This window comes from Pagrus pagrus (assembly GCF_965226575.1).
Source record: "Pagrus pagrus genome assembly, chromosome: 13".
NCBI classification, from domain to species: Eukaryota; Metazoa; Chordata; class Actinopteri; order Spariformes; family Sparidae; genus Pagrus; species Pagrus pagrus.
The window spans coordinates 8154096-8178789 of record NC_140197.1 but is presented as its reverse complement, the minus strand read 5'-3'; the positions used below and the strand labels follow the sequence as shown (position 1 = coordinate 8178789).

The window sequence follows — 24694 nt, the reverse complement described above, 5'->3', positions numbered from 1 at the left end:
TGGTCTTCTTTGTTTACTTCTCAGGTCACAGTGAGATGTCATAGATAGATGTTCTGAGTCTGACCACAGCAAGGCAGCACTGAGTTGTTGAAGTGATCTACACCAGCTGCAGGTTCTTTCAGGTGTGAAGTGGTATTTGGGGAGTTTTTGAGAGCTCCTATCCAGGAAAAAGGCCCATAATAGGTGATGCAATCATCACTTGATGGCTCTCATAGTGGATGTGGTGTTGACAGATGTTGTTGCGATGCACCCACAGAGACGAAATGTTAAGAATGTGACGTTTCTTTCATTTATCTTGAAGGCAGTGATGAGATGGTGACCTGTGTCTGAAAACTGTAAACTTCTCTGATGACTTTTCCTTGGTGATGCAGATGAAAGATGTAAGAGTAGACATACAAAATGTCACCTTAAAACATCAAACATATGGCTTTATTTGTTAGAAGGAATCTCCACACTTTTTTCCGGTCAATATTACCAACAAAAGTACTCTGTTAAAGCGTTGCTGCGGGAGTAGATGTATAATGACAGCACAGGTGGGACGAGACATAACCCCCGCCTCAGTGAGCAGAACTCTGCCCTTCAGAGACAAGTCACTTTGTAGCCAGTGGTTCAGAACCTTTTGGCTCTTTTCAATGATTCGCGTGAAGTGTAGAGTTCCTCTGGATTTCCTTTCTTTAGTAATATACACCAAAAGATATGTAACACAGTGTCTCATGGGAATATTACAAACCCAAGTCACGATACAGTTATTCACTGGTAATAATTCACACATATTAAGATTGAGAGAGAGCCCAGGAGCCTCAGAGAAGGACTGGATAGTGCTGACTGCCACTGGTACCTGGGAAGCACCTTTAAGAAACAAGGCCCTGTCATCGGCCAGCTGACTGATTAAAGAGCTTTATTTTGAAATACAGCACTACAGGTCCTGTCACATTGATCCATGAAGATGTTCTGCTAGCTATCCTTTAGTACAGGTAGTAAAATAGAGACTGTAAGCAACACCAAATATTCCAGTTTCACAGTCAAACTTTATTACTTGGTGGACGGATCATAATACAAGTTTTGCAATATTCTCTACGGCATTTGAAAAAGGTATCAAGCATGTCACCTGCAGTTTTGACAACCATTTGACGGTTCTAATATGGTAATAACAGTCTGACAAGTAAAACTCTAACTCAGGGACACAGTCCTTCACAGCAGCTGCACATACTTTGGTCACTGACTGTCTACGATCTGTAACTCCCTCAGTTATGTTGACATGGTAACCTACAAGACAGGTTTCTGTCTCATCATGGGTGTCACTGGTCTGACAAAGCTGCTAATGCATAGTCAGGAGAACACAGATACAGTGGCCACAGTGCTTATTATATTACTATAGTAGCTTTATTAGCTGTCTGGAACATGTGCGGTTGTAAAGTTATTGGTCTATAAACAGTTATTGTGGTGAAATTGATGATAGAAGTGCAGCTAAGTCGGTCCAATCACTGACGATGACTGTCCTGGGCTCTGCCGATTAGGCAGGGTGGACCACCAAAGAAGAATTGTGACATCAGGTGCAGAGATTTGAAGTTAGGTTTAAAGCAAATTTGAATTTGAGACTTTTGTGTAACAAGAATAACATTTCTTTACCAAAATTAAACACAAATTCTAGCCAAGGGTGATGACATTTTTATACCAAGTGCAGCAAGGATATTGTTCTTGAAAAGTACAACTCAAAGGATTCAGGCAAAATACCAGCTTGCTGAGGTTAACACAGTCCGAACACAATGTAAATACATAGAACCTGAAAAAAGGCAAGCAAATAAGGCAGCTTTATGAGTCTACTCAACTCTAGAGCCGGCTAGTCATGTCAGCTCAGTTTTTCACAGAACCTTCTTAAATGAACCATATAGTCAATATCAGAAACTGACATGCAACAAAAGTCTCCAGCTAGATTGGAGTGATTTGATAGTGTGGGTCAATCCTGTGTGGTGAATCCTCGACAACAATGGCTTCCCATATGAACCATGATCGTGACTGGTTGAATCAGTAGCCTGTAGCTCCCCTCACGACTGAAAGACAGCGATATACAGTGCATTACTGTCAAAAAAGAAAGAGCTGGGGTGGGTTTTGTAAATGTACAGGCGACTTGGTCAGAAATAATGGCTAAGACTCAATGTAATTGAAATGTCAAAAACAATTTCTATGTTATCTTGTTGCTCCACAGCGAGAGGGTTCTGGGTTTGATGCCAGACTGGGGCAGGACCCTTCTCTGTGGAGTTTGTCCATGTGAGTGTAAGTGTGGATGGTTGTTTGTAGTCAGCCCTGTGGTGAACCAGCGATCTGTCCAGGGTACCCCACTGTTGCTCCAGCTCCCTGTGACCCTGCAAAGCATAAGTGGCTATGGAAGGATGTTTTCTTGGTCACTCTGTTCCTGTCCAGGGTGGTCAGAGAGCACTGATGTCTCTGTGGATGGTGCTCTCCATGGTGCTGAAACAGCACAGACTAATGCTGGTCCTGTCCATCACATGCTGTATACTGTGGTTCTTAAATGCATGAGAAATCGACCCAGTTGGTTGGTGAGATTGTTTTCCAATATTCTTATGACTACAATATTTCGTTTTTTTATATTCCCTTCCCTCAAATGTTTGATTTCATAAAATAAGATTTTCTTACTATTTTTTACTCCGACCTCACATAAAAGGGTTTTCTTGTTACTGTTCTTTACTTCTCAGATTGTCCAGCTCGCTTCCTCAGGAACGCCCTGATAACATTCACACAGTTATACAGTCGCACTTGGAAGATCTGGAGTGGTTGGGGATTAGGGACATTGCTCAAGGGCACCTTGGTAGTGGTTATAACAGGAGGGGACATCTTTCACTGTGAAGGATTGAACCAGTAACTCTCCAGTCACAAGCTCACTTCTCTTACCTTTAGGCCACCACTGCTACACATAGATTAGCTGTCAATGTACCAAATAAACTAATAGCTTGGTTGCTTAGTAACTAGAGCAGGGCTGCCCAAAGTGGGGCCAAAACGCTGACCCAACATAGGGTTCAGTTTTGCTCACCAGATGTTTCTAGGGAAGAAAATAATTGGGTTTTAGAAGATTATAATAATGTTTATGCTGTTTTATGTTTTTGAGGTAATGATGCTCTTCAGGTACCCACTTTGCACAGGAAGGCAGTCAATTAAGGGGACTTGGGATCCAGGTACACTCTTAACAGAACAAAACAATACATTAGGTGTGTGCTGTTGGCCCATGGTCCACCATCAAGGTTTAGTCTTGGCCCTCCAAGGAGAAAATTGTGAGCTAGCGAGATAAACTTATACTATAGTATTTACTAGTTAAATAATTTGATGGCAGGTATCCCTTTAAAAGACGTATTAACTGATTCATAGATGGCATACTGTTGATCATTTTACATTTGTATATACAGTATATATATAGTGTTGACATGGCTGCTAAATATACAGATGAAATTGTTTCAGAGACACTATGATTAATCATTGATGAGTTTGACTGAGCCCTGAGTGATCATAATGTAGTAAGTCAATCCAACCATTAAGACCAGCTCAGAAAGAACTAATGTAGAAACTATACCTGGACTGAGGTGTTGAATTGTAACATTATCAGGCTGATACATAAAAAAGAGGCGGAGACACAGTATGTGATCATGTTTCTGTCCATGGTGCTGAATCCTTTCAAGATCAGCCCAGTGGGAGGCGCAGCATTTTTAAAGGAGCATGTAGTTTTGGGGAAGATTAACAGAAGAGAAAAATCTTCATTGACTGATTTTTTTTTCCTACTTTGTTTGTATTTGGTGGACCCTGCCACCTTCCTAGCTTCTAACAGTATTCTGGGGATTTTAGCTTGTTATTCAATTTGATTTAATAATTTGATTTATTTATGTTTGTGTTATATTACCTCATTAATATTGTAAATATAAAAAAATTCTGATTTTAAAATTCTTCTCATACATAATGCCCTTTTAACTCCTCTTATTGTGTTCAGCTGCCCGTGGGTATTTTCCCTCTACATGGTGTGTTAATGTCTCATTGACTACTTTATATTCTGTTTGGGTGCGTGGGCTGTTTTTCGTGGTCTCAGCAGGGTTTGATCACTGCGGTGGGACAGGACAGGACAGGACAGAGGGAGACAGGGGCGCTGTCCAGGGTGCTGAGGCCGAATATGAGATTTACCAAAATAAAATAAAAAATAATAATAATGGTAATAAACAACAAATAATTCACAAGTTCCGCTCAGAGTTATGAAATCAGACACTTAATATTATCACATTGACAGCCTCCGTCGTGCCAACTGTGTTTTGCCTCCTGCCACGTGAGAAGCAAAGGCGATATCCTCCTTAGCCGCACGCGAGCTAATCGGAACGCTTCCGCCTGAATCAGCCAATCAGAGCAAGGTACGCTGCAGCTTATAAACCCATCTGCTGCCGAGCCTTTCCGCTCACTGTCCCCGCTGTCCTGTGAATCATTGACCCGAGCTGCATCCCTGATCTACGGCGACCGCGAAGATGGCGACCCGGGTAAGATATTTATTATATATTATGTAATATATAGGTACATGATGCCTTCGTGTGTCTGTCTGGAAAATAAGAGAAAAACATACACAGGGCGGAAAAAACGTCGGCCGAGTGTTGTCTCGAGGCGGTCTCGGTACCTTTAACGCCTGAATGTCACAGGATCTGGTGCTGGTTTCACACGGTGCTGCAGCCCCTCAGCCCTGCCACCTCCCACCGGGAATCATTTCACCCAGGGCTACATCTCAGCCCTCCTCAGCCCCGCACACAGCCGCCTTCTCTGGGAGGATCTCCGGCTGTAATATTAATCCTCGGCTCTGCTTGCCCTTGAGCCGACACGGCTGCGTAACTAGCGACCACCGAGCCGCCTTTTACGAGCTGCGTCTAAAAGATCAGAGTGGTCGGTGCATCGACCACAACCAGGCCGTGTGAAGCATGTCAGCATTGATGAGATCAGTTAAAAAAAAACAGCGAGGTTCGCTGCTTTAGCGTCCGATCTGCAGTCTGTTTGCGTTGATAAGCGCTTTGTGGCACAGCAGATGAGCATTGGATGGCCGGCTGGTGGACTGTGTGCATATTTACATGAGTGGTTGTGAAGAAGCTGTCGACGTACAGGGAGGATGATGCCAGGTAACCAGTGTCAACCTGGTCTGTCTGCCATCAGCCTCATCACAGGCCTCACTGGAGAAGGATGCTGATGTGGGTTCATTTTACAGACAGGATGGAGCTGAGGTCCTCTGTAGGCTCAAACTGGACGTATTTCCCCAAATTGCCTCCTTTTTTTGTTTTATTTTCCTTTAGATCTTAAAATGGAACCCACCGGTTAGAAATAAGGCAAAACACTGTAATGACCAAGGGAAGGGCAACCCAGAAATGTAATTTTGCTGCAGTATGTTCATTAATATTCCAGGTGGAAGCAGTGAAATTAAACTGGTCACAGATGGATAAACCTTCCTATACTCTTCTTTCCATCATGTTATGAAAAGGCATTCAAACGTCAGGTTCCTTCCTGATTTGACAAAGGCTGTCTGCTCTTGCAAGTCATCAATGTAGACTCTTATGACTCCTTAAAGGAGCAGTTCAACATTTTGGAAATGCTCTTCTTTTTTTTGAGGAAAAGATTGATACCACTGTCATGTATGTACGGTAAATATAAAGCTACCACAAGTAGCTACTTAGCTTAGCTTAGCACAGAGACTGGAAACAAGGGGAAACAGCTAGCCTGTCTTTGTCATCACCTCTGAGGCTCACTAATTAACACCTTAAACCAGCAATAGACACGTTTCTTGTTTTAACATGAAGTGATGGCTAGGGTGCTCTGTCTCCCACTGCGTGATCTCCTGGGAAAATGAAGGCTGACCGGCGATCCTGTCACGCTGGCAGCCCGGCACCATTTGTTTCCACTTTAAGTCATTATGTTTGTGTCATCCATACAAGTGTAAAACCAGCAACTACTAGGATAGATCGGAGAAGCCAGTCTTTCACGGTACCTTGCCCTTGCATCATGCCCCGCCCCTTTTTGGGTGAAAAACAGCCCTTGTAATTTGCGCTAAATGCAAATTCTGCAGTTTTTGGCAGTTTAATAGCATAAAATAAGAACATTATTGCGTTTTACGCCACAAGCAAGAATCATGTTATGGTGCTGTCGATGTGTGATCGCCGTCATATAGAAGAAATTAAAGAAAAAATGGTTGATGACCATCCTTTCAGTCGCAGTCGCCATCAAAATGGACGAACCTGACATACGCAACTACGCTTGAATGCCTAGGTAATATATTTCTGTCATCCATCATCTTTTCTGTTGTTAAGATACTTATTTTTTCTGTTTTATAATTGACATTACTGTAAACTAATTACATCTCTTTGGCAAAGCAGAACCACTGCCTCTGTTTTGATATCTGTTTGTGCTCATTACATGACCTTCTGCTACGAGCCAAGAGGATAGAAAACAGGTCGATTTTAGCCCGATTTCCTACGTTACTTAACGCTGTTTACAAGGTTTATTATAAGAAGGTGGGTCAACTTAATTGATGTGAATTATCAATGTTAAAATACCCTCTGTTCACAGCACTCTTTCCAGTGGAGAGACAGTTAAACTGAACTCCATTCTAAACGCAGGTGTTTTATAGAAGGACCATATTTTTAACTGGAGTTACACTATTAAAAGACTCTTATCTGATTCGAGCTGCTACGAGCCAAGAGGATAGAAAACAGGTCGATTTTAGCCCGATTTCCTACGTTACTTAACGCTGTTTACAAGGTTTATTATAAGAAGGTGGGTCAACTTAATTGATGTGAATTATCAATGTTAAAATACCCTCTGTTCACAGCACTCTTTCCAGTGGAGAGACAGTTAAACTGAACTCCATTCTAAAAGCAGGTGTTTTATAGAAGGACCATATTTTTAACTGGAGTTACACTATTAAAAGACTCTTATCTGATTCGCTTCAATCCTCAGGCACAATCGGTACACGTCATCTAATCAGTTACATCATTAACTAACCTGTGACAAAGTGTTTGTCACAGACCAACATGCACTGACTGGCTGGGTCTTACAGTTTACCATTTTCATCCTCTCTGCACAGAACCCTGTCATAAAATGGAGAATTGTTGCTTTGACACTGTTTCCAGTCTGTTCTGTGGCCATAGCTTCATCTTTACCCTGACGACATGAGGGGGGTATCTTCTACTCTGACTCTTTGCCATAAAGCAAACGAGTCAAGCCTTTCCTTGAAAATTATGCAGCATTTTCTTGTGGGCCCTCTTTGTCTGCTGCATACCTGAGTGAGGTCCACTGCAGAGACATTTTCAGATTTTCATACTTGAGGTTTAAAACTGGCGAGCATTTCAAATGTACCAGAAAAAAAGTCACAATCAGTTCATTTTTTTTTTTCTTAAATCAAGTTAATCATCTCACGACCATTCACATGTATCTTGTGACCCCTGGTGGAGTCCCGACCCCAGCTTGGGAACCCATATTCCTAGTCAGTATCATATTATCATAAAATGGGCTCATGCATCTATCTATCTCTCAACCAATCTTATGTACTTACTTGAGTGTTTTTTTTTTGTCTGTGGTAACAGTGCGTCACAGTGCAGAGTAGTGATGCAGGGTGCTAACAGCTGTAGCATTATGCAGGAAGATTGTCTCGTTGTGCTCAGGCATGTACACTACAGAGTGAGCAGACATCACACATGCACATTTATGCATGGGGGTGTAGCATTGTGCTGGCAGATTGAATTCAGTGTAGTTCAGCAGGGGCCTTATTCATAACCTCTCATAGCAGCTCATTCAATAGTTTAACCCATTCAGCTTGTAAGCTCCAGATGAAGAGCGGTGCATGCTGAAGAGACACTCGGGGGTTAATACATGCCATGGGGTGGGTGCTTTTATACAGAGAAGTCTTTGAACCTCGGCGATGATAGCTCTCATTGTCTTTTCTCTGTAATAGTTCTGTAGAATAAACAAGCTAGGATACCCATGAACCTGGAGGAAAGCGCCGACCTGCCAGTGCGGTCCACTTCTGCAGCAGAGCCCGGCAGCATTTTGTTTATCAGTCTGAACGTGCTGTGTCTTAACAATCTGACCACTGACTGACTTGTGGATGAGGCTGTGCACCCGTGGGAGATGAGTCAACACTTCTATAAATGGCTGCAATGTTTGCATTTGTCAGTCTTTACATAAGGACTTTACATCATTAGGAATACAAACAAACAAACAAACAAAAAAAATCCAAATCATTAAAGCTGGTGCGCTCGTATGAAAAGAAAACCTTCAGGGTAGCTGCGGGGTTGTGACATCATCTGGAGTACACGCTGTAACACTTGGATAGAGAAGATTAAGTGAATGTTTTAGTAACGTTGTGATATTGAATATGATAACAACATTTAGCAGAAAGGTGAGTGAAAGAGGAAATGACTGCTTCCTCTGCCCCCTTTAGCTGCTATTCCTACATCTGTCACTAGCCATAGTTACCTAGCCAGTTCAGCCAACATTCGCTCCACGGGTTACGTGATAACTCTTTTTGTTTCTCCTTTTTATTGTTTCTAGCTGATTCATTATAAAATGCAAATCTTGTTAAGGGCCACTTAAACATTCACTTGTTGGCTACATACATGATATCATGCTACAAGACTGAGGCTAAAGCTACAGACAAAAAGTCAACATCCTCATCAGTAGACAATCAAGGTAGACAACCTAGCCCTAGTATTAGTAAGAGTAGGCTATGCTTAGCTTAGGCTACTTACCAGTTAGTATTTCCAAACAATGTGTGTACTACAATATTCGACTTTCAACTTTCGTTACAAGAGAAAAATCTTTCAGAAAGAGGACTAATATGTGTTTAGAGAACGTAACGCTGGTTGTGGTTGCTGGAGTGTAAAGGTTTCCAAATCCAAAAGCAGGACAGAGCTGCTAACGTTAGCATTAGCTCTGATAGCATCCAGGACCAACTACAACGCGCTGGGATTAATAGTACGCTACTAAGCTAGAGTTGAACTGGGCTTTCGTAAAGGGACAACAATAATGCAATGCACCTGTTTGACATGTAGATGTGGCTGTTGAAGGACACAGCTCTCAGTCTGCCGTTTTATATAGCAGATAATATTTTAATAATGCATCACAGTTGTGTGTGTGTGCATGGAAAGTGGAGATGTGATGGTACGTTCCTCCTCTCGGTCATCCAGCATGAGTCAAACATGTCCAGTGGCGTGTTGTATGAATCTCCCCACTGCAGTCACAAACACACACACACACACACACACACACACACACACACACACACACACACACACACACACACACTCTTCACCCTCACTTGCCCAGCAGACTCTGTACTGTTGCTGGGCATACTGCAGCTTGTCAGAGGGAGTCAGGACAAAGCAAACAGCTCTACAGAGTGACACCATGATGGATTCAACATCAGGCCCAATAGAAATGAATATTTATGGATTATGGAAATGAATGATTCACAGATTAATGTGATATTGGTTGATTGTTGACAGATCTCTCTATCACCTCACTGTTTATATCATCGTTTTGTCTGGTGCTTTCGACAGAAAAACTGTTTTGAAAATCAGCTTCTTTCAGTTCTCACTTCCAGAGCAGGTGGTGGCCTTTCAGACTGCCTGTTTGTCAAATATATTCATGAATATTTTAATGGCTTTCATAATTATACGGCCAAGAAAGCTTTCAGTGGGGAAAGAAGAAGATGTGGTCCAGTCTGCATGTTGATAAGCCTTTGGCACTGGCTTGCTGTTTCTGACCTATGTGCTGACTCCCTGTCGAGGAGGGGGAGGCAGAGAGAGAATCCATCACTGATGCCAAAATAAGAAACATGGCGGTGATGCTGATCCCAGGCTGGTCTGATTTAAAGGTCCAGTACATAGGCTTTAGGGGGATTTATAGGATCTACTGGCAGAAATCGAATGTAGTAATCACAGTTTTCATGTTTTCATTATGATCCTCTGAAACATAGAATTGTTGCATTTTGTTACCTTACAATGAGCTGGTTGTCTTCCATGGTGTGTCTGTAGTAGCACAGAATGGACAAACCAAACACTGGCTCTAAGGGGGCCCTTAGTGTTTCTTCACCACCGTAGGGGAGATTAAGATAAAGGATATTCATTATCTTGTCACTAGAGCCACTAAATCCTACACACACTGAACCTTTAAGTGTGAAGCAGTCACAGTAAATATATGTATGGATTTTTTTTCTAGTTTGAGCACAACCAATAAACTTGACATTTATTAGTATGACTAACCCCTGTAGGTTTGAGTTTAAGAGAGACAGAAAGTATATGCTGCTAACCTAGCAAAAGATTTTAATTAAATTTCTATAGGTTATAATAAACTTTACAATACCTGGTTTAAGCCGAAGCCTGGTCTTTGTTGGTCCTGATGACAGTGAAAATGATACATTGATTGTTTTTAAACATCAGACATGCTTACTGACTAACATTAGCGCAATATTTGCTAATGATAACAGTACAATAGTTAATTTAGATATTGGTACTGGTTCAAGTACTAGTAGCGCTGCCAAGCTTAAACTAGCTGCGTACCAGGACATTGCTAAATGGCTTAAGTATTCTGGTCTGCTTATATACATTTTTATTAAAAAAAAAAAAATTTTTTGGACTGAGCAAACTAACATCATGTTTTCCTGCTCCCCACTAGTGTCAAATATTACAACTATGATGATCAATGGGCCAATTAATTTGGGAAGAAATTAATGACCTGGCACTGTTAATAATTCTACTACTCAACTATTTAAATAAGCGATATCACTCTTGCTGCAGCCCAGTGTGCACCCATTCAGCATGTAGAGAAATCCAAAGCTCGACAGGCTTGCAGTGCCTGCGTCATGGTTGCTCAGCTCAAATTTAGCACACAGTCGATTTTAAAACATTAAAATTAATAATGGAAACTAGAAAGACTTGCTGCACCAGTTATCCAGGGCAGATAACCACAGCCAAAGGATTATTATTACATGCAACACCTTTAAGATGAAGATACGGGTGAGCACAGGTAGCTGGTGCAGTTTGATGTGACGTTAATAGATTATTGATCTAAAATGGTGAATTCACCTCAGGATTCTCACAGGGATTATCTGCGTTCGCCTTGTGTGCTTAAAGTAAACATAGACTGCTCAGTGTAAGGTCAGGGAGGAAGATAAAAGATCAGTGAGACACTTGGGCACTGTCCTGCTGTGGTGGAGGTTGAACTGCACAGCTTTTTTTGACCACTAGGCAGCCTCAGCAGCCACTTGGCCTTCATAAAGCCACTTGATTAGAGAGCAGCAACTCAATACCGTCGCATGCAATCATTACAAATGTTCAAGAATAAAACATCATCATACTTTCAGATTTATACTGTTGTTACGGGTACATGTGGTGTAGACGGACATTTCTCCCTCTGGAGGCAAATATTCAGGTTACCGCTTTATTAATTGTATCTTTGGCACTGAAGTGTAAAATTGAAACAGCTTAACTCAAAATAGACCTCTAGTGGAGTGTGGACGCAAACCAGGTTAATATAACCAGTGGACCGTGACACATTTTAGATGAAACATTGATTTGAGGCAGATCAATCATCGGCAGATGGAACATTTATTTTGCCTCCCAACAATGCAGTGTAGGTGCTTATTGTCTTTCAAGCACAACCTGATTGATCTAATTGTGTCAAAATCAATAGATAGAGCTGAAGGGCTTCTCATCCTCCAGTCAGAGAAGGAAAAGAAAAAGAAACAGACACATCTCGTGTTATGGAACAAGTGAGTGGGCTACAGAAGATGGCAGCTCTCCCAATGTGTGTCTCTCCTTCCTCACGGTCTCTTCCTCTCTCCTCTTTAATGAAGTGAGCAGTTTATTTCCATTATGATTTCCCTGTAGTTCCACCATCTATTACTCAGCAACTCTTCTTCAGGAGTTATTTACTTTTCTGCTCCTGCCTCCTTTTTAGCACCCACACCCTATTTCGGAGGTAGACAGCGTAGTCATGTTTTTTTCCAGTATTTTACCTCCATCAGCAGCTGCACCAACACATTCATTTCTCTGCTTCTCCCTCCTCGTCCTCTCCCTTTGTTGATTAATCTTTTCTTTTCCTTTTTTTCACACACCTATGCACATTGGTGTATAGATCATAAACATACATCACTGCAACAAATCTCATTGGCTGTTAAATATGAATAATTAAAGTGAATAGGATTTTTTTTCCTTTTGTTTCCAATACATATTAATTTAAAAAAATGTAATTGTAAGAATTAACACAAACCTATCCCATCTCCAAATATTGGTAATGCATGCCCCATTAAACTTTTTATAGGCAAGAGAGACGGGAAGGTCTTATTTTTTGTGTCAAATTAAGATCCACTCGTGGCCAATAAAAAATGGATTTATGCATGTAAATTGCAACAAATTGTTACACACAGCCCCTTTAAATTAGTACATAGAGGGAATGCTAACTGATTAGCTAACGGCTCAGTTATATGCTATGTCTGCAGCAGATTGTTGCCCTGCAATCAATGGGCCTGTGGAGATTAATAATATTTACACTCTGGTGGGTGTATGTATTATCCTGAGACAATGTCTGGTTGTATCAGGAGAGCTAACATTAGCTAGCTAACTTCAACAATCCTTCTGGGAAGCCCATTTAAAACCCCCCAGGAGGAGCACCAGGCCTTGAAGACGTAGTGGCCAAACTGTGTAATTATAACGTCAAGTGATATACTGCAGCCCCCCGCGAAATGACTTGTTTCACTATCATAATTTGAGCCATTTGGTCCAAAAAAAATTGGAAAGTCCAGAAGAGCCGCACAATTAAATTATTTTATCCCCATTCAAGTTAGCCGGGAGCTAAACTGGAAGTTAGCCGGCTCGGTCGGCAGAAGTCTCCAGTGTGCACGCTCTGTTGGCCAAACAACACAGAAGATCCGGATATTTTCGAAGCCGGGGAAGTCGAGCTTTTTGGCTTCATGTGCCACTGAGCAGCTTTCATAAGCATGAATGGGGCTCCGCCCTCCAGGGCTTTGTCCAGTAATAAAACATCCTTGTTCAGAACAGCACGTTTGTGGTCTGGTGACATGCTATTATTCCAAAACCTCATGAAACATGTCCCCTTGGAATTGAATGCCCGTTGTGTGGTGGCCTGTTTTCTGAACGCACACAAACATTGCTACCAAGGCCAGTTGTTGCGTGTGGATGGGCATAATCCATCTGCATGTAAACCACATACAGTACATGGTTATGTATCTTCTGTAAATGCATAGTGTATGTTTGTGTGTATCTTGTACGTGCTTGTTCAGCGTGTGAGTGGTCGTGTGTCTAGGAATGTATCTATGTGTGTGTGCATGTTTGTGTGTGTAAGAGAGTAATGGTTAATCCCCGGCTGTCGATGCAGGGCCTTCCTCTGTGAGCTCTGAGCTACAGCTATTTTTAGCGAGCCCCTCTCTGCTGTGAGGCAGCTGCAGCCAACACAACAAAACACCAGCAAATACACCGATCCAAACACACCGTACATATTGTGTTTCTGGGAGTGTCTTTGTGTGGGTCGGCATGTTTGTTCTGTGAAGAGGTGCAACCCTGATGTCCGTCTGTAGCATAAACAGGGGATTGACATCGTCAGAGCTGGTTTAAACAATATTTCAGTATTAATTAGAATATTTTTCCAGTACTAATGCACGAAAATAAGGACATGGCAAATGTATGTAAGATAAGAATGTGATGTTTTTTGGTCATCACCCATTTTTCTGGGGATTAAAGCAGTGAATTTTGAAAGTCAGTGCTCCTACCCAAGAAATCATCCAGCCAAACTGCAGCTTGTTGTTTTTATCCTATATATGGATTCAACAAACAAGATACAACATGTTAATTAGTGAGCTTTAGAGATGCTTGGGGAGGGATTTGTATTACCTTGACGCCGGGGATACGCAGCAGGTGGAAAAAAACATGACAGGTTCAATTCTCATGTAAATAGTAGCCTGGCTGTTCACACCAGAAGCACAATGCCAAAGGCAGTAAGTAAAGCGAAACATTACATGAGGGCAGTGAAATTTAGAACAAAAAAAAAAAGAAAAATCAGGAAACACACATCAAGCAAAAACCCCAGGACGATGACATTCTCACTCTGTGTTTGGACACAACTGACATATATGTGGAATATTTGAACAAGAACAATTAAGAAACAGCAGTGACTTGATTTCTAAGATATTATCAGTGTGTTTTTGTGCCAGATTAGCTCCAGGAGATAATAGACACTGATCCAGATTGTAAGCCAGCCATAGTGCCCTCTGTTTGACCCGCCCAACTGATTAACACGGGCTCAGAAAGCAAGTGTGCCATCCTAGCAGGGCTACATGTTTACCCCACTTCTAAGTGAGCTAAGCTAATCGGCTGCTGGCCGTTACCTTATACAGTATTTACTGTAAACACATGGGAGTGGTATTAATTAACAAAACTAATCAACTTATAATGTAATTTTACTCATGGCAAGAAAGAAAATGAGTGAGCTAGGCTAAGCTAAGTGGGCGCACATGACCACAGGGAAAACAAGACATGAGACATTTTGTCAGGAGTAGCTAACAACACCAGCTGATTGGCGCAGAGTGTCCGGCCGGTGTTAGAAATGAAATGGGTAAATTGAGGAGAAAACATCACGTGGCTGCTGCAGTCACTCATATCTGCAGCAATATTCTCAGCCTGAATCATTATTGCTGCTTTGCAGTAATTGCTGGAACAGAGCGATCATTAGTTCCTGCTATGTGTTGACGTGTCAACAAACAATCATACAATATGGTCATATCATTGTGATTGACTCGTTGTAAAGTCAAGATAATATCACCCAGCTGTGGTGAATGGTTGACAGTATACATAATGTTTGTGGGCTGAGTCAGGTTTTGAAGTGCACTCGCTGATGACCTCTATTGACCTCTCATTGACACTATGCACTCAGTCAACACAAGTTAAAGATTATCTGCAGTAGATGAATAATGATCCAAAGCCACATACTGCTGCACATGCAATTTAAAGAAACGCAAAATTTTCTGCATTTGTTACATTGATACGATATGATTTGCAATGCTTATAATAGCATAACAAAAATTGACCATGTTGTAATACATTTTTCATGAACTTTGCAGAAGAGCCCTTGAATAACAGACACTTATAACAAATGAAATCTGATAGGCAAGAACGATCACTCCCTGTAAAAAGAATTACAGCACCTTGTGCCCCCATACCCTCCTGATCTAATACCGTCTTCAACAGAAAGCTGCCAAGGAATCACTTAGTGTGATCCATTTAAATGGGAAAGTGAATTGGCTCTTATAGGCTACTTATTAATTTCATAATGTGCTCTGCGACAGCTGGTATTGGATTTGTGTACGTTGGGTTCAAGTGCTGAGCAGGAGCAGCCTCAAAGCTGATTTGGGTGTTCCTTTCGTTTATTGTAATTTGGCTTTTTACGATCTACATCAAACATGTACCAGTCATTATCAGTATCCACATTTGTAGGTGTTTAAGCCATGTTTGTGCTTGAAAATACACACAGAGCTGATACTTTAACTGCTCTGCTTAGCTCATATTTCATGCACTTGGATGGAAAAGTTAGACAGCAGTGGTTTATAATTGAATTGCAGGCAAGAAAATCCAACAAATTTGTTTGACATTGATTTTTCTGGTATTTCTTCGGCGAGATCATGAAGCCAAACTGAGGCCCGAGGTTGAGAGGCTGAAGTGATTGAGATTGAAAGATTGTAGATTGTCATTAGGTTTTGATTTTTTATTTCTTTTAATTGAACTTGCTGAAAAAGATGACTGTCATTGTGCGCTCCATTGGGGGAAAAAAGATTGTTGTGTGTGTTGCTCAGTTTGTGTTGAAACAGTTTGGATGTTTGTGGTGTTGAACTGCTTTGTGTTATACTGAGAGGTGTTTCTATTATTTACTCATTGAGATAAATGATAATGATTAGAAAGGCCTCTCAGTAGCTATCAAAGTCAGAGTTAAGCCCCCATAAAAGCAGTTAAATCATACATCTGTGAGGGTCAGTAACACAGCAACCATTAATTTAATTACAAATAATTCATTCTTCAATTTAATGAGTTAATGAGTACCAAGACATTAGCAAACTAGTTGCTATTGTTTTTTGCTTATCATACAGAAAACCACAATACATTGAAATGACAGATATCTAACCTCAGTTTGAATTGTGCCTCTGAAAAAATCTCTGTTTGGACGACCATGTAGCCCCAACACTTCACCCTACACCTGTATCCCAACAAGAATCTAGACACACTACCCCTACGCGAGAACACGTAAAATGGAGGGGAAGGGCCATGGGGTGAATCGGGATTGGGCCTGTAGGTTTGTTCTTCAAATCAAATCAAATCAAATTTTATTTGTATAGCCCAAATTCACAAATCACAGTTTGCCTCAGAGGGCTTTACAATTTGTACAGAGACGACACCCTCTGTCCTTCGACCCTCGTTTCGAGTGAGGAAAAACTTGCCCCAAAAACTCACTCTCCTTTGAGCCCATTTTTGGTCTCCACCACCTCCTGAGGGAAATATCTGGATCTTTAGTAGCTAAATCCTCCTTTGACTGAACCAAATGATAAAGTTGGCTTTCTCTCTCTCTGTAGGTTCATCTACACAGGCAAGCCCTTTCACATATAAACGTTTTTATTTGACCAGTCGTTCTTATAAAAATATTCATTAGTGCAGCTTTAATTCCAGTGAGAGGAAAAAGAGAGATTTTGAGATTCTGCTGACACGACATACTGTTTTAATCTATCTTTAGAGCACTGGTAACATGGACTATTTGATACAATCTGAGAATGTCCACAGGGTTTAATTTGTAGTCTTGCTCAGCATGATACCATGCTATCCACTGTATTTTTATCATAAACCCTTTTATATGATGCTGCAGCGGTGGCTTAGTTACCATCGATTGACAGTGCAGGTATCTTACTGGATACACCCCTGAGGCACAGCAGCATGAATAATTTCATGGGAATCTTGGGTTAAAAGGAATACTTAGAAGCAGCCAAAAGGAGATGTTGTCCAGCCACTCCCTGCCTCTGCAGTTTTACACACACACACCACACTGCCAAAAGTGGAAACTCTCCTTGAATAATATAATGAAGGAACAGCAGATTATACCGTAGACTTGTTACAGTCTCAAGGAAGGGAGACAGAATGATGATTAGGAATTGAATAACGTGTCGTTATTTAAAAATGGGAGAGAAAATTGTTGGGTTGAGATTTTAAAGTGATGTCTTTTTTTTCTGGAGATAATGGTGTTTGCTGAAATGAATACATAATTAGATGAGGGCGACACTAAACAGGAGTCATTTCGCAAAAAGCCCATGGACAGATAATTTGTCCACAGACAGGAGGTGGAGAGTTTACTGGAAGACTGAATCCAGCAAACGCAAACTGAAAGAGATGATCGAGGTGGTCTTTTGGCAGAAGGAAATCAAACATCAGAATGCAGGAAAACACTTAACTACTTACTGTAAATATAGAGAGATTGCAGCTTGAGAAGAAGTAAAAAAAACACCTGAGCCAGCAGAAACTCAGTGGAAATCCTTGGACAACAGATGTTCTATCAGCCATCCAGAGGAAACAGACACGCTGGCTGTATTTTTGCTCAATAAATCAAACAAGGAGACTGTCAAGCCTTTTATCATTGCTACAGCCAAGCTGCAGTCGCAGCAAAGGCAAGATCCCACTGTAAATATTTCAACAAGGAAGGAAAGGACGGAAGGACCTTAATGTCACGAGAGCCCTGAAATAGTTTTAGCCATTCATCCTAAATGCTTGTTAACTGAGTCAGCACAAAGTGTTGGCAACCTGCAGGTCAGAATCTCCCAAGGGGTCGATGGAGTGGCATGATGACTGACAAGACAGAAAGTAAGAAATAAAAAAGGTCTTCATGCCAGACACATTTCTGATTTTATAATTTCCTGCACCCAGCCAAGAAACAGTCTGTTACGCAACTACCTGTAACACCACAAAGTGCTGCTTTTACGCTTCTGTCAAGATTAAACAAGCAAGATGTGACATGTTAATTAGTGAGTTTTAGGGGTATTGCTGTGCACATTTTGCTACCTTTGGGGAGAGCCAGGCGAGCTGTTTCTCCTTGTTTCCGGTCTCTGTGCTAAGCTAAGCTAAGCTAAGCTAACCAGCTGCCGACTGTATCTTTATATCTGAGGTACAGACATGAGAGGTATCAGTCTCCTCATCTAGCTCTCGACAAATATTGAATAAGCATAATCGGCAAAATATTGAGCTATTAATTCGACATTACTCAAATACATTGAATTGATTTTATAAAATCTATTAACTGTTTGATTTAATTTCAAGCCAATACTACCAATAGTATTCGTAATCCATAGATACAGAGCGTTACAGAAAGGCTTCCTTCTTTGAAGTTGTACTCCTCTGCTGTTCGTCATGAGTTTAACCAGCTGTCAAAGGTAGCCCAGAGCTTCCTCGAGGCAAAGGTAGATACAGTTCTACTCAGAAAGCTGGAGCAGGAAGTCAAAATGGAAATTCATGCAAGACAGCTGATGTTAGCAGGACCACTTGTCATGTATTTTTCTTCTGATATTGTTCCACTACCTGTGATGTCCTGTCTGTTTGAGCATGCCGGCTAATGCTAACTGATCCAGTCCTAACAGTCCTAACAACGGCAGACCTAACACAAAGCAGTAACAGGACTAATACTGGTGTGAACCACTGCCCTTCTGCACCATTTTACAAATTATGGATTTTCAAATGCATTCATCCACTGAGCGATTTATTGATTGAATGAAATGTGAAGTTAAATAACCATGAGGGCACATCAACACAGTAAAGGTTCCCACTCCCAGTGTGGTCACATTGGTGACATCTCCCCTCTCATCCATTAACAATTAACACTCACCCATCAGAGGAGAACATCAGCTAATTCCATTCTCTTGTATGTCCCTTACCACAATGAGACAGATGGCATCTTGTCTTGTGGGCAAGAGATACATGATGAACATAAAACTGTCTGTTTGGCATGGCACTAAAGCATACGGCTCACATCATCACACCACTACCAGATTTGGGGCATAATATGTAACAGGAAAATGTGCAAATTTGGCTCACATTCCAGAAAGAAATACAAACGTGTTTTCTGCTTGAAATATGGCTTTGAATCCAATACAAGTAAACCCCAAATCTGGCCTGCATGCACTAAACATCATCCCAGGTGATCACTCTGTGTGTGTGTGTGTGTGTGTGGCCTTGCATGACTGAATCCATCCATGTGAATGCAGCTTGAATGCATCTGTCTTCAGCTACCGCAGCTTCGCACCTCAGCAGCTTGCTGCTCTCAGTCCCCCTCCGTCTCAAATACTGTCTTCTGTCCTTCCTCTCTGCTTGCCTATGCTGGCGCCCCACAAGGTCGTAATATTTTTCAAGGTACGTATGTTTGGATGCACACCTGTTAAACTTTCAAAACGAGCTACCGCGTCCTCACCAGGGGGAACATATTTTCTTGTGGCTTTCTGACTGGAGATGGTTGTATAGGAAACGTATTGTGCGTCACTGCTTCCAACCCCTTTGCTACAGGTAGGATAGCTGGCTATTTCCTCCGGAGACAGTCAGCCGTACACATAGTAGCAACGCTAGAATGTCTGGCACCATTGCAACCAGCGACTGAGCTGCAATGTCAAGCCAATGTCACATGCTGGCTGAATGGAAACTCATTAGCATCCATTAATCAGCTCCCCTGGTGCACTGCAAACCCAAATGCGTAGTCTCTGAAGCCCAGAACAAAATGGATTTGTTCCATACGGAGCTTGCCATTTTGATTCAGGTTCAAGTTCAATCTAGTGAGGTAGCCAAATAGCCAAGTTTTGCTTACATCTAGGATCCTAAATGTGAAGTGAAGGTTGATACTCAAGAGATTAGGTGCTGTAAAAATGCCATTTTAGGTAGCAATTATAGCCAGTGAAAATTAGTTATTTTAATTCATTTTGTGGGGATTTAATCCTTAGTGCCTGCTAAAAGCTAAACGTTTTCTTCTTCTTGACAGACAGCAGAGCCAGTGGTCAGGGTGGTGTCACAACAGTTGCAATGGATTTCAGTGATGATGAGTTTCCATAGTATAAATACATCAGCATACATAAATCACTTAGAAACAATGGAATTATAACTCCAGAACTTCAATCATAGTCGGCCGTACATTCATGGGCACATTTATTTTGTGAGGCAGATGGGTTTGCAAGATCACATGAGCATGTGTTCTCGAGAATCCATCTTGCCCAGCTTCAAGCTAAAGGCCAAACGACAGTGGTTCGACCAGTCAGCATCCTATGAGGAACTACTGGCAGCTACAGGCGTGGTCTAGGTGGTAGGACCAGTGAGCAACAACAACAAGTCCCTGCCCCTTTTCCAACCTTAAGGACGACTACCCAGATGGTTGTATGTAACAAACCATCTGGCATGTCAGGTTATGGCTACATTGCAATGAACTGCTAATCGCTAGCTCGGTCCATAACTAGGCAGGACGTGCTGGGACGGGTTGTAGGGTTAGTTGTCTCCATTTTGACAACTTGCCACCATTGGAATCCATTGCAACTTTTATGAACCCAATTTGGGGTTCTGTAAATTCATGCCAACACATCAACAATGTTCAGACGTTGGTCATTTTCATCTGACATCACGCTCAGGGTGGGAAGCTCAAATGTTGTAATTCTGTCTCCCAGGTTATAAATAAATGTGGCAAATCTGACAAATCGTTTCCACTTCACCGTTTCTTGATTCATCAGCATATGTACAGACAATTAATAATGAAAAGAGGGAGGGACATCTTGCAATATATTTCAAAGTGAAACAACATATTTGATAAATCCCATTAGCTTCCATTTAACCACTTGCTAGCTAAAGTTACTGTTAGTTACACAATGTCATAGGAAAGATGTAAATAAATATCAAATATATCAACGCACATTGTGTACTCATTTATTTAACCCTGGAAGACGCCCTGGATATTAACAGTTATATTAAATAAGAAATTGTTGAATGCTAACATTAGCTAATGGATTATCAAATATGTTATTTTACCTTGAAATATGGCCCAATGTCCCTGCAGATTTAACTATCTACCATTTTTTCAATTGCTGATTAATTGGGAAGTTGTGAAAAGTTAACAATTTGTCAGATCCCCACATTTATACTTCCCACCCTGAGCGTGACATCACAGGAAAAGGCCGCCGTGTGGATATGGTCTATTTGCTTTTAATCTAGTACTAACATCCCAGGGCAAAAACAGCCGAGGGGGTTGGTGAGTCCCTGAACCCATTAAATATGTGGGACAGTGTCTTGAGCATGGAGGTTCATTCTTGGGAAAATAATCTTAACTCAAATATCCACCTACTAGCCATTTGTCATAGCTTTCCACTGCCTCTCACAGTCCTCATCATTGACCAAAGTTGGCTCAGTTGTCGCCACGTGACCCACATTTGGAACTTTGATCTCAAAATAAATAGCCTTTGGCGTTGGATGGGATCATTCTCAGGCTGTCGACAGACTCTACAATCACACAATACCAAATTCCCAATGAAGACCTTCAGTTGAAAGCTAAAGGCTTGTTGAGTATAAGTGGGCATTTTAGTCAAGACTGCAATGTCTGTATCAGATCATTTGAGACCACATAACACTTAGTGTCTTGTCTACCATATCCCAGGCTAACCTCTAAGGGGAGCATACGTCAGTCCGACGGCCCAAAAGTCCGACCGCCCATCTCTCCGACTACTCATTAATCCGACTTTTATAGGCCCATTGGCCCGACTGCCCATTGCTCCGACCAAAATAATCTCTATATTCCGACCAGGGCTAAATCAGACCATCCAGAATTCCGACTTTGGACCGAACCGGCTCTGGGTCATGGCTCGAGGCGAAGGAGATTCACAGTCACGGTTTAAAGTAACCCCGGGTAGGCTGAGCTTGCTTTTATTCATAAAATAATCAGAGCACAAAAGTTACCTGGGCCATGCCCCCCCCCTGGTTCCGCGGTGTATGATTCGGGGTCACCTCTAGTGTTAACAAAAGTCAAAACTAACGGAACATAACTGTAGCCTACCCAGCACCCCTCAAAACAAACTCCAGTATATGGTTATTGTCCCCAGCACTTTTCAAAATAAACTGACTGATTTCACTGAACAATATGTCATGCAGAGATTTTTATTTTTTTTTAACTTTAGTTTCTTTTGGATTTTTGTGCGTATTATGGAGCCGTTTTGGTCCGTGTTAGTAAGTCTTTTTTTTCCTGGATAACATTTTCTAAAGTTGCAACATTTGGGGTCGGAGTGTGTGATTAAAATCCACCACGGTCTGCTTCCCGTTCAAGGCATCTCCTCCTTCGGATGCCGAGACTTTGTGTTTATTAATTAAGCTTTCACTGACTGTATCACATCTGTGCACATGTCTTAAAAAATAAAAGGAACAGGAGCAGGACCCACGCGCTTTTGACTACACTGTGGCGCCGTCAAAATACAGGAGATTAAGTTGATATCTCAGTCTATCCTGCTTCTGGGCCGGATTAGTCGGTCTAATACACTGTCATAATTACTGGGAGTCGTAACACCGGGCATACTTAAGTCGGGGAAATGGGAGGTCGGACTAATGGACGAAAAAATATAGAAATGTATGGCCGGAGAAATGGGAAGTCGAAATTTTGGGTAGTCGGAGAAATAGAGAGTCGGACTAATGGACGCAAAAATTTAGAAATGTATGGTCGGAGAAATAGGAAGTCGGACAAATGGGAAGTCGGAGAAATGGGAAGTCGGACATACGCCATGCGCCCAACCTCTAAAGGGTTTTTGAAAGCTGATTTAAATATAGACATGGTTGCACTATTGGTGTTGTCGGTTTGAAAGGACCATAATCATATTTCTTTAGAGAGAGACATTTAAAAGACTAATTGTTAAAACTTAATTTCTCAGCAAACACAGTGTGATTCTAACTAGCTGATTTCAAATGCCATTGCTTTAGGTTTTACATAAACCATGTTATGACACTCGATATTCACTGTTTTCTAGGTTACCCAGATGCTTTCTAGGGTAGCCTAGATGGGATTCAGTTTGCAGATAACCATGGCAATCCCGTATTTGAATTTCATGATGCTTTTGCTCTTTCCTGCCCTCTCTGTCATCCATATCAATCTTTTTGCCACTTTGCTGTCCCTGCTTAAAGCAATATTTCCCATCTCCATTACAATAAAATGTTTTCCATTATGCATCATCATTGTACATTTGTAATCTACAGTATGTGTACTTTCCACCAGGGGAAATCTTCATTTCCTCAGTATATGACGCAGCCTTTTCAACGGAAAATGGTTTTGCTTGATTGTAATACTCTTTAAGATAATTGAATTATTATAGAGTTATAACTACCCTCTTTGTAAAACACTTGTAATTGCTTGTCCTATTGATTAAGCATTGATGTTGTATAATAAACAGAAAAATACATACAGTACACATCTTGGACATGCATAGACAATTGCAGTTTGACCATTTACAATTATACACACTGAATAAGGTATTGACTAAAGGCTGGTAATGCAATCATATTTGACATTTTAGTTTAGTTTTCCAGGGCACTGCAGTGTCTTTGAGCTCATTATTTGGGTTTTATGGCCAGCGACTTTACTGTTTGAGGCTCACTCTCACAGCTCTCATCAACCTCCAGCGTAAAAGCTCTGCTAAACACACTGTATGCTACCTGCCCAAGCACCAAAGAGCAGGCAAGCAGAAAAAGTTAGCAACTAGCTGGTGAACAGCCTGAAGAATTTAGCCACTAAGGATCCAGATATTTCCCTCAGGAGTTGGTGGAGACCAAATACTGTGAATGCTCGCTTCATATCTGCCGAATATGTGTTTGCTTCTTTATGTGTTAATATTAATTAATATTGTGGTGACACCAATGTAAATATGCCTGGGTTAGCTTGACAGCTAATTTAGCTGTCAAGCTAACCCAGGCATCTCTAACCTTTAATGACATTGTTGATTAGATCATTACGTTTGAGTAGTAACTATTATATTTGTGGCCTAAAATGGGCATTTCTCATCTCAGAAGTTCAACTGGACATGGAATTAAATGTTTTTAGGCTGCAGTTTTTTTGTTCTTGTAATGGTGTGGCAGTCGTTATTTCAGCCGTGCTTGATAAGGTTTTTGATATAAAAATGCTGACTCATTCTATATGGTGATAAAAATCCAAACAGAATTAAATATCTATTCAGTCACTGTGATAAAATCCTCTTTGGGAAAAATAATTATGACTTTAAAACAATAAGGGAAAGAATCTGTTTTATTTTGAGTGAAAGGCCCCTTTAAGGCTTTTCTTGACACATTGGTCTTGCTCTGTTTCACCTCTGTCTGGTCAGACAGCAGGGGGAGCAGGTGATGTGGGCGTGATGCCAGCACTGCAGTGCTTTCTCTCTCTGTATCTACTGTCTTCTCATTTCAGTTTATAAAAATACACAATTAGTGATCATTCAGATTTTTTCTGCTTTCACAGGTAATGAAAATGTTGCTGTCGTCAACAGGTGTTCTTGTATGCCTGTTTCTCTTCTCTAGAATTTCTAGAGATTATGAATCGATTGTTAGAAATTCGGAGGAAGGCTCAGGCAGAAAATCATTCGTTT

At 41.2% G+C, this 24694-nt stretch overlaps 1 protein-coding gene across 2 annotated transcripts in view; it reads left to right on the top strand.

Annotated features, from left to right (window-relative positions):
• Positions 1-4416: 4416 nt before the first annotated feature.
• LOC311268157 (vesicle-fusing ATPase) overlaps positions 4417-24694 on the top strand; it is a 57903-nt gene continuing 37625 nt past the window's right edge. The window contains exons 1-2 of one of the 2 annotated variants that reach the window (XM_084371617.1): positions 4434-4526; positions 19449-19466. In XM_084371617.1, coding sequence (XP_084227743.1) covers positions 4515-4526; positions 19449-19466 — 30 coding nt within the window. In that variant the 5' untranslated portion in view covers positions 4434-4514. Of the gene's footprint in view, positions 4527-19448; positions 19467-24694 lie in introns of both variants that reach the window. The other variant, XM_084371618.1, reaches the window with a different exon arrangement.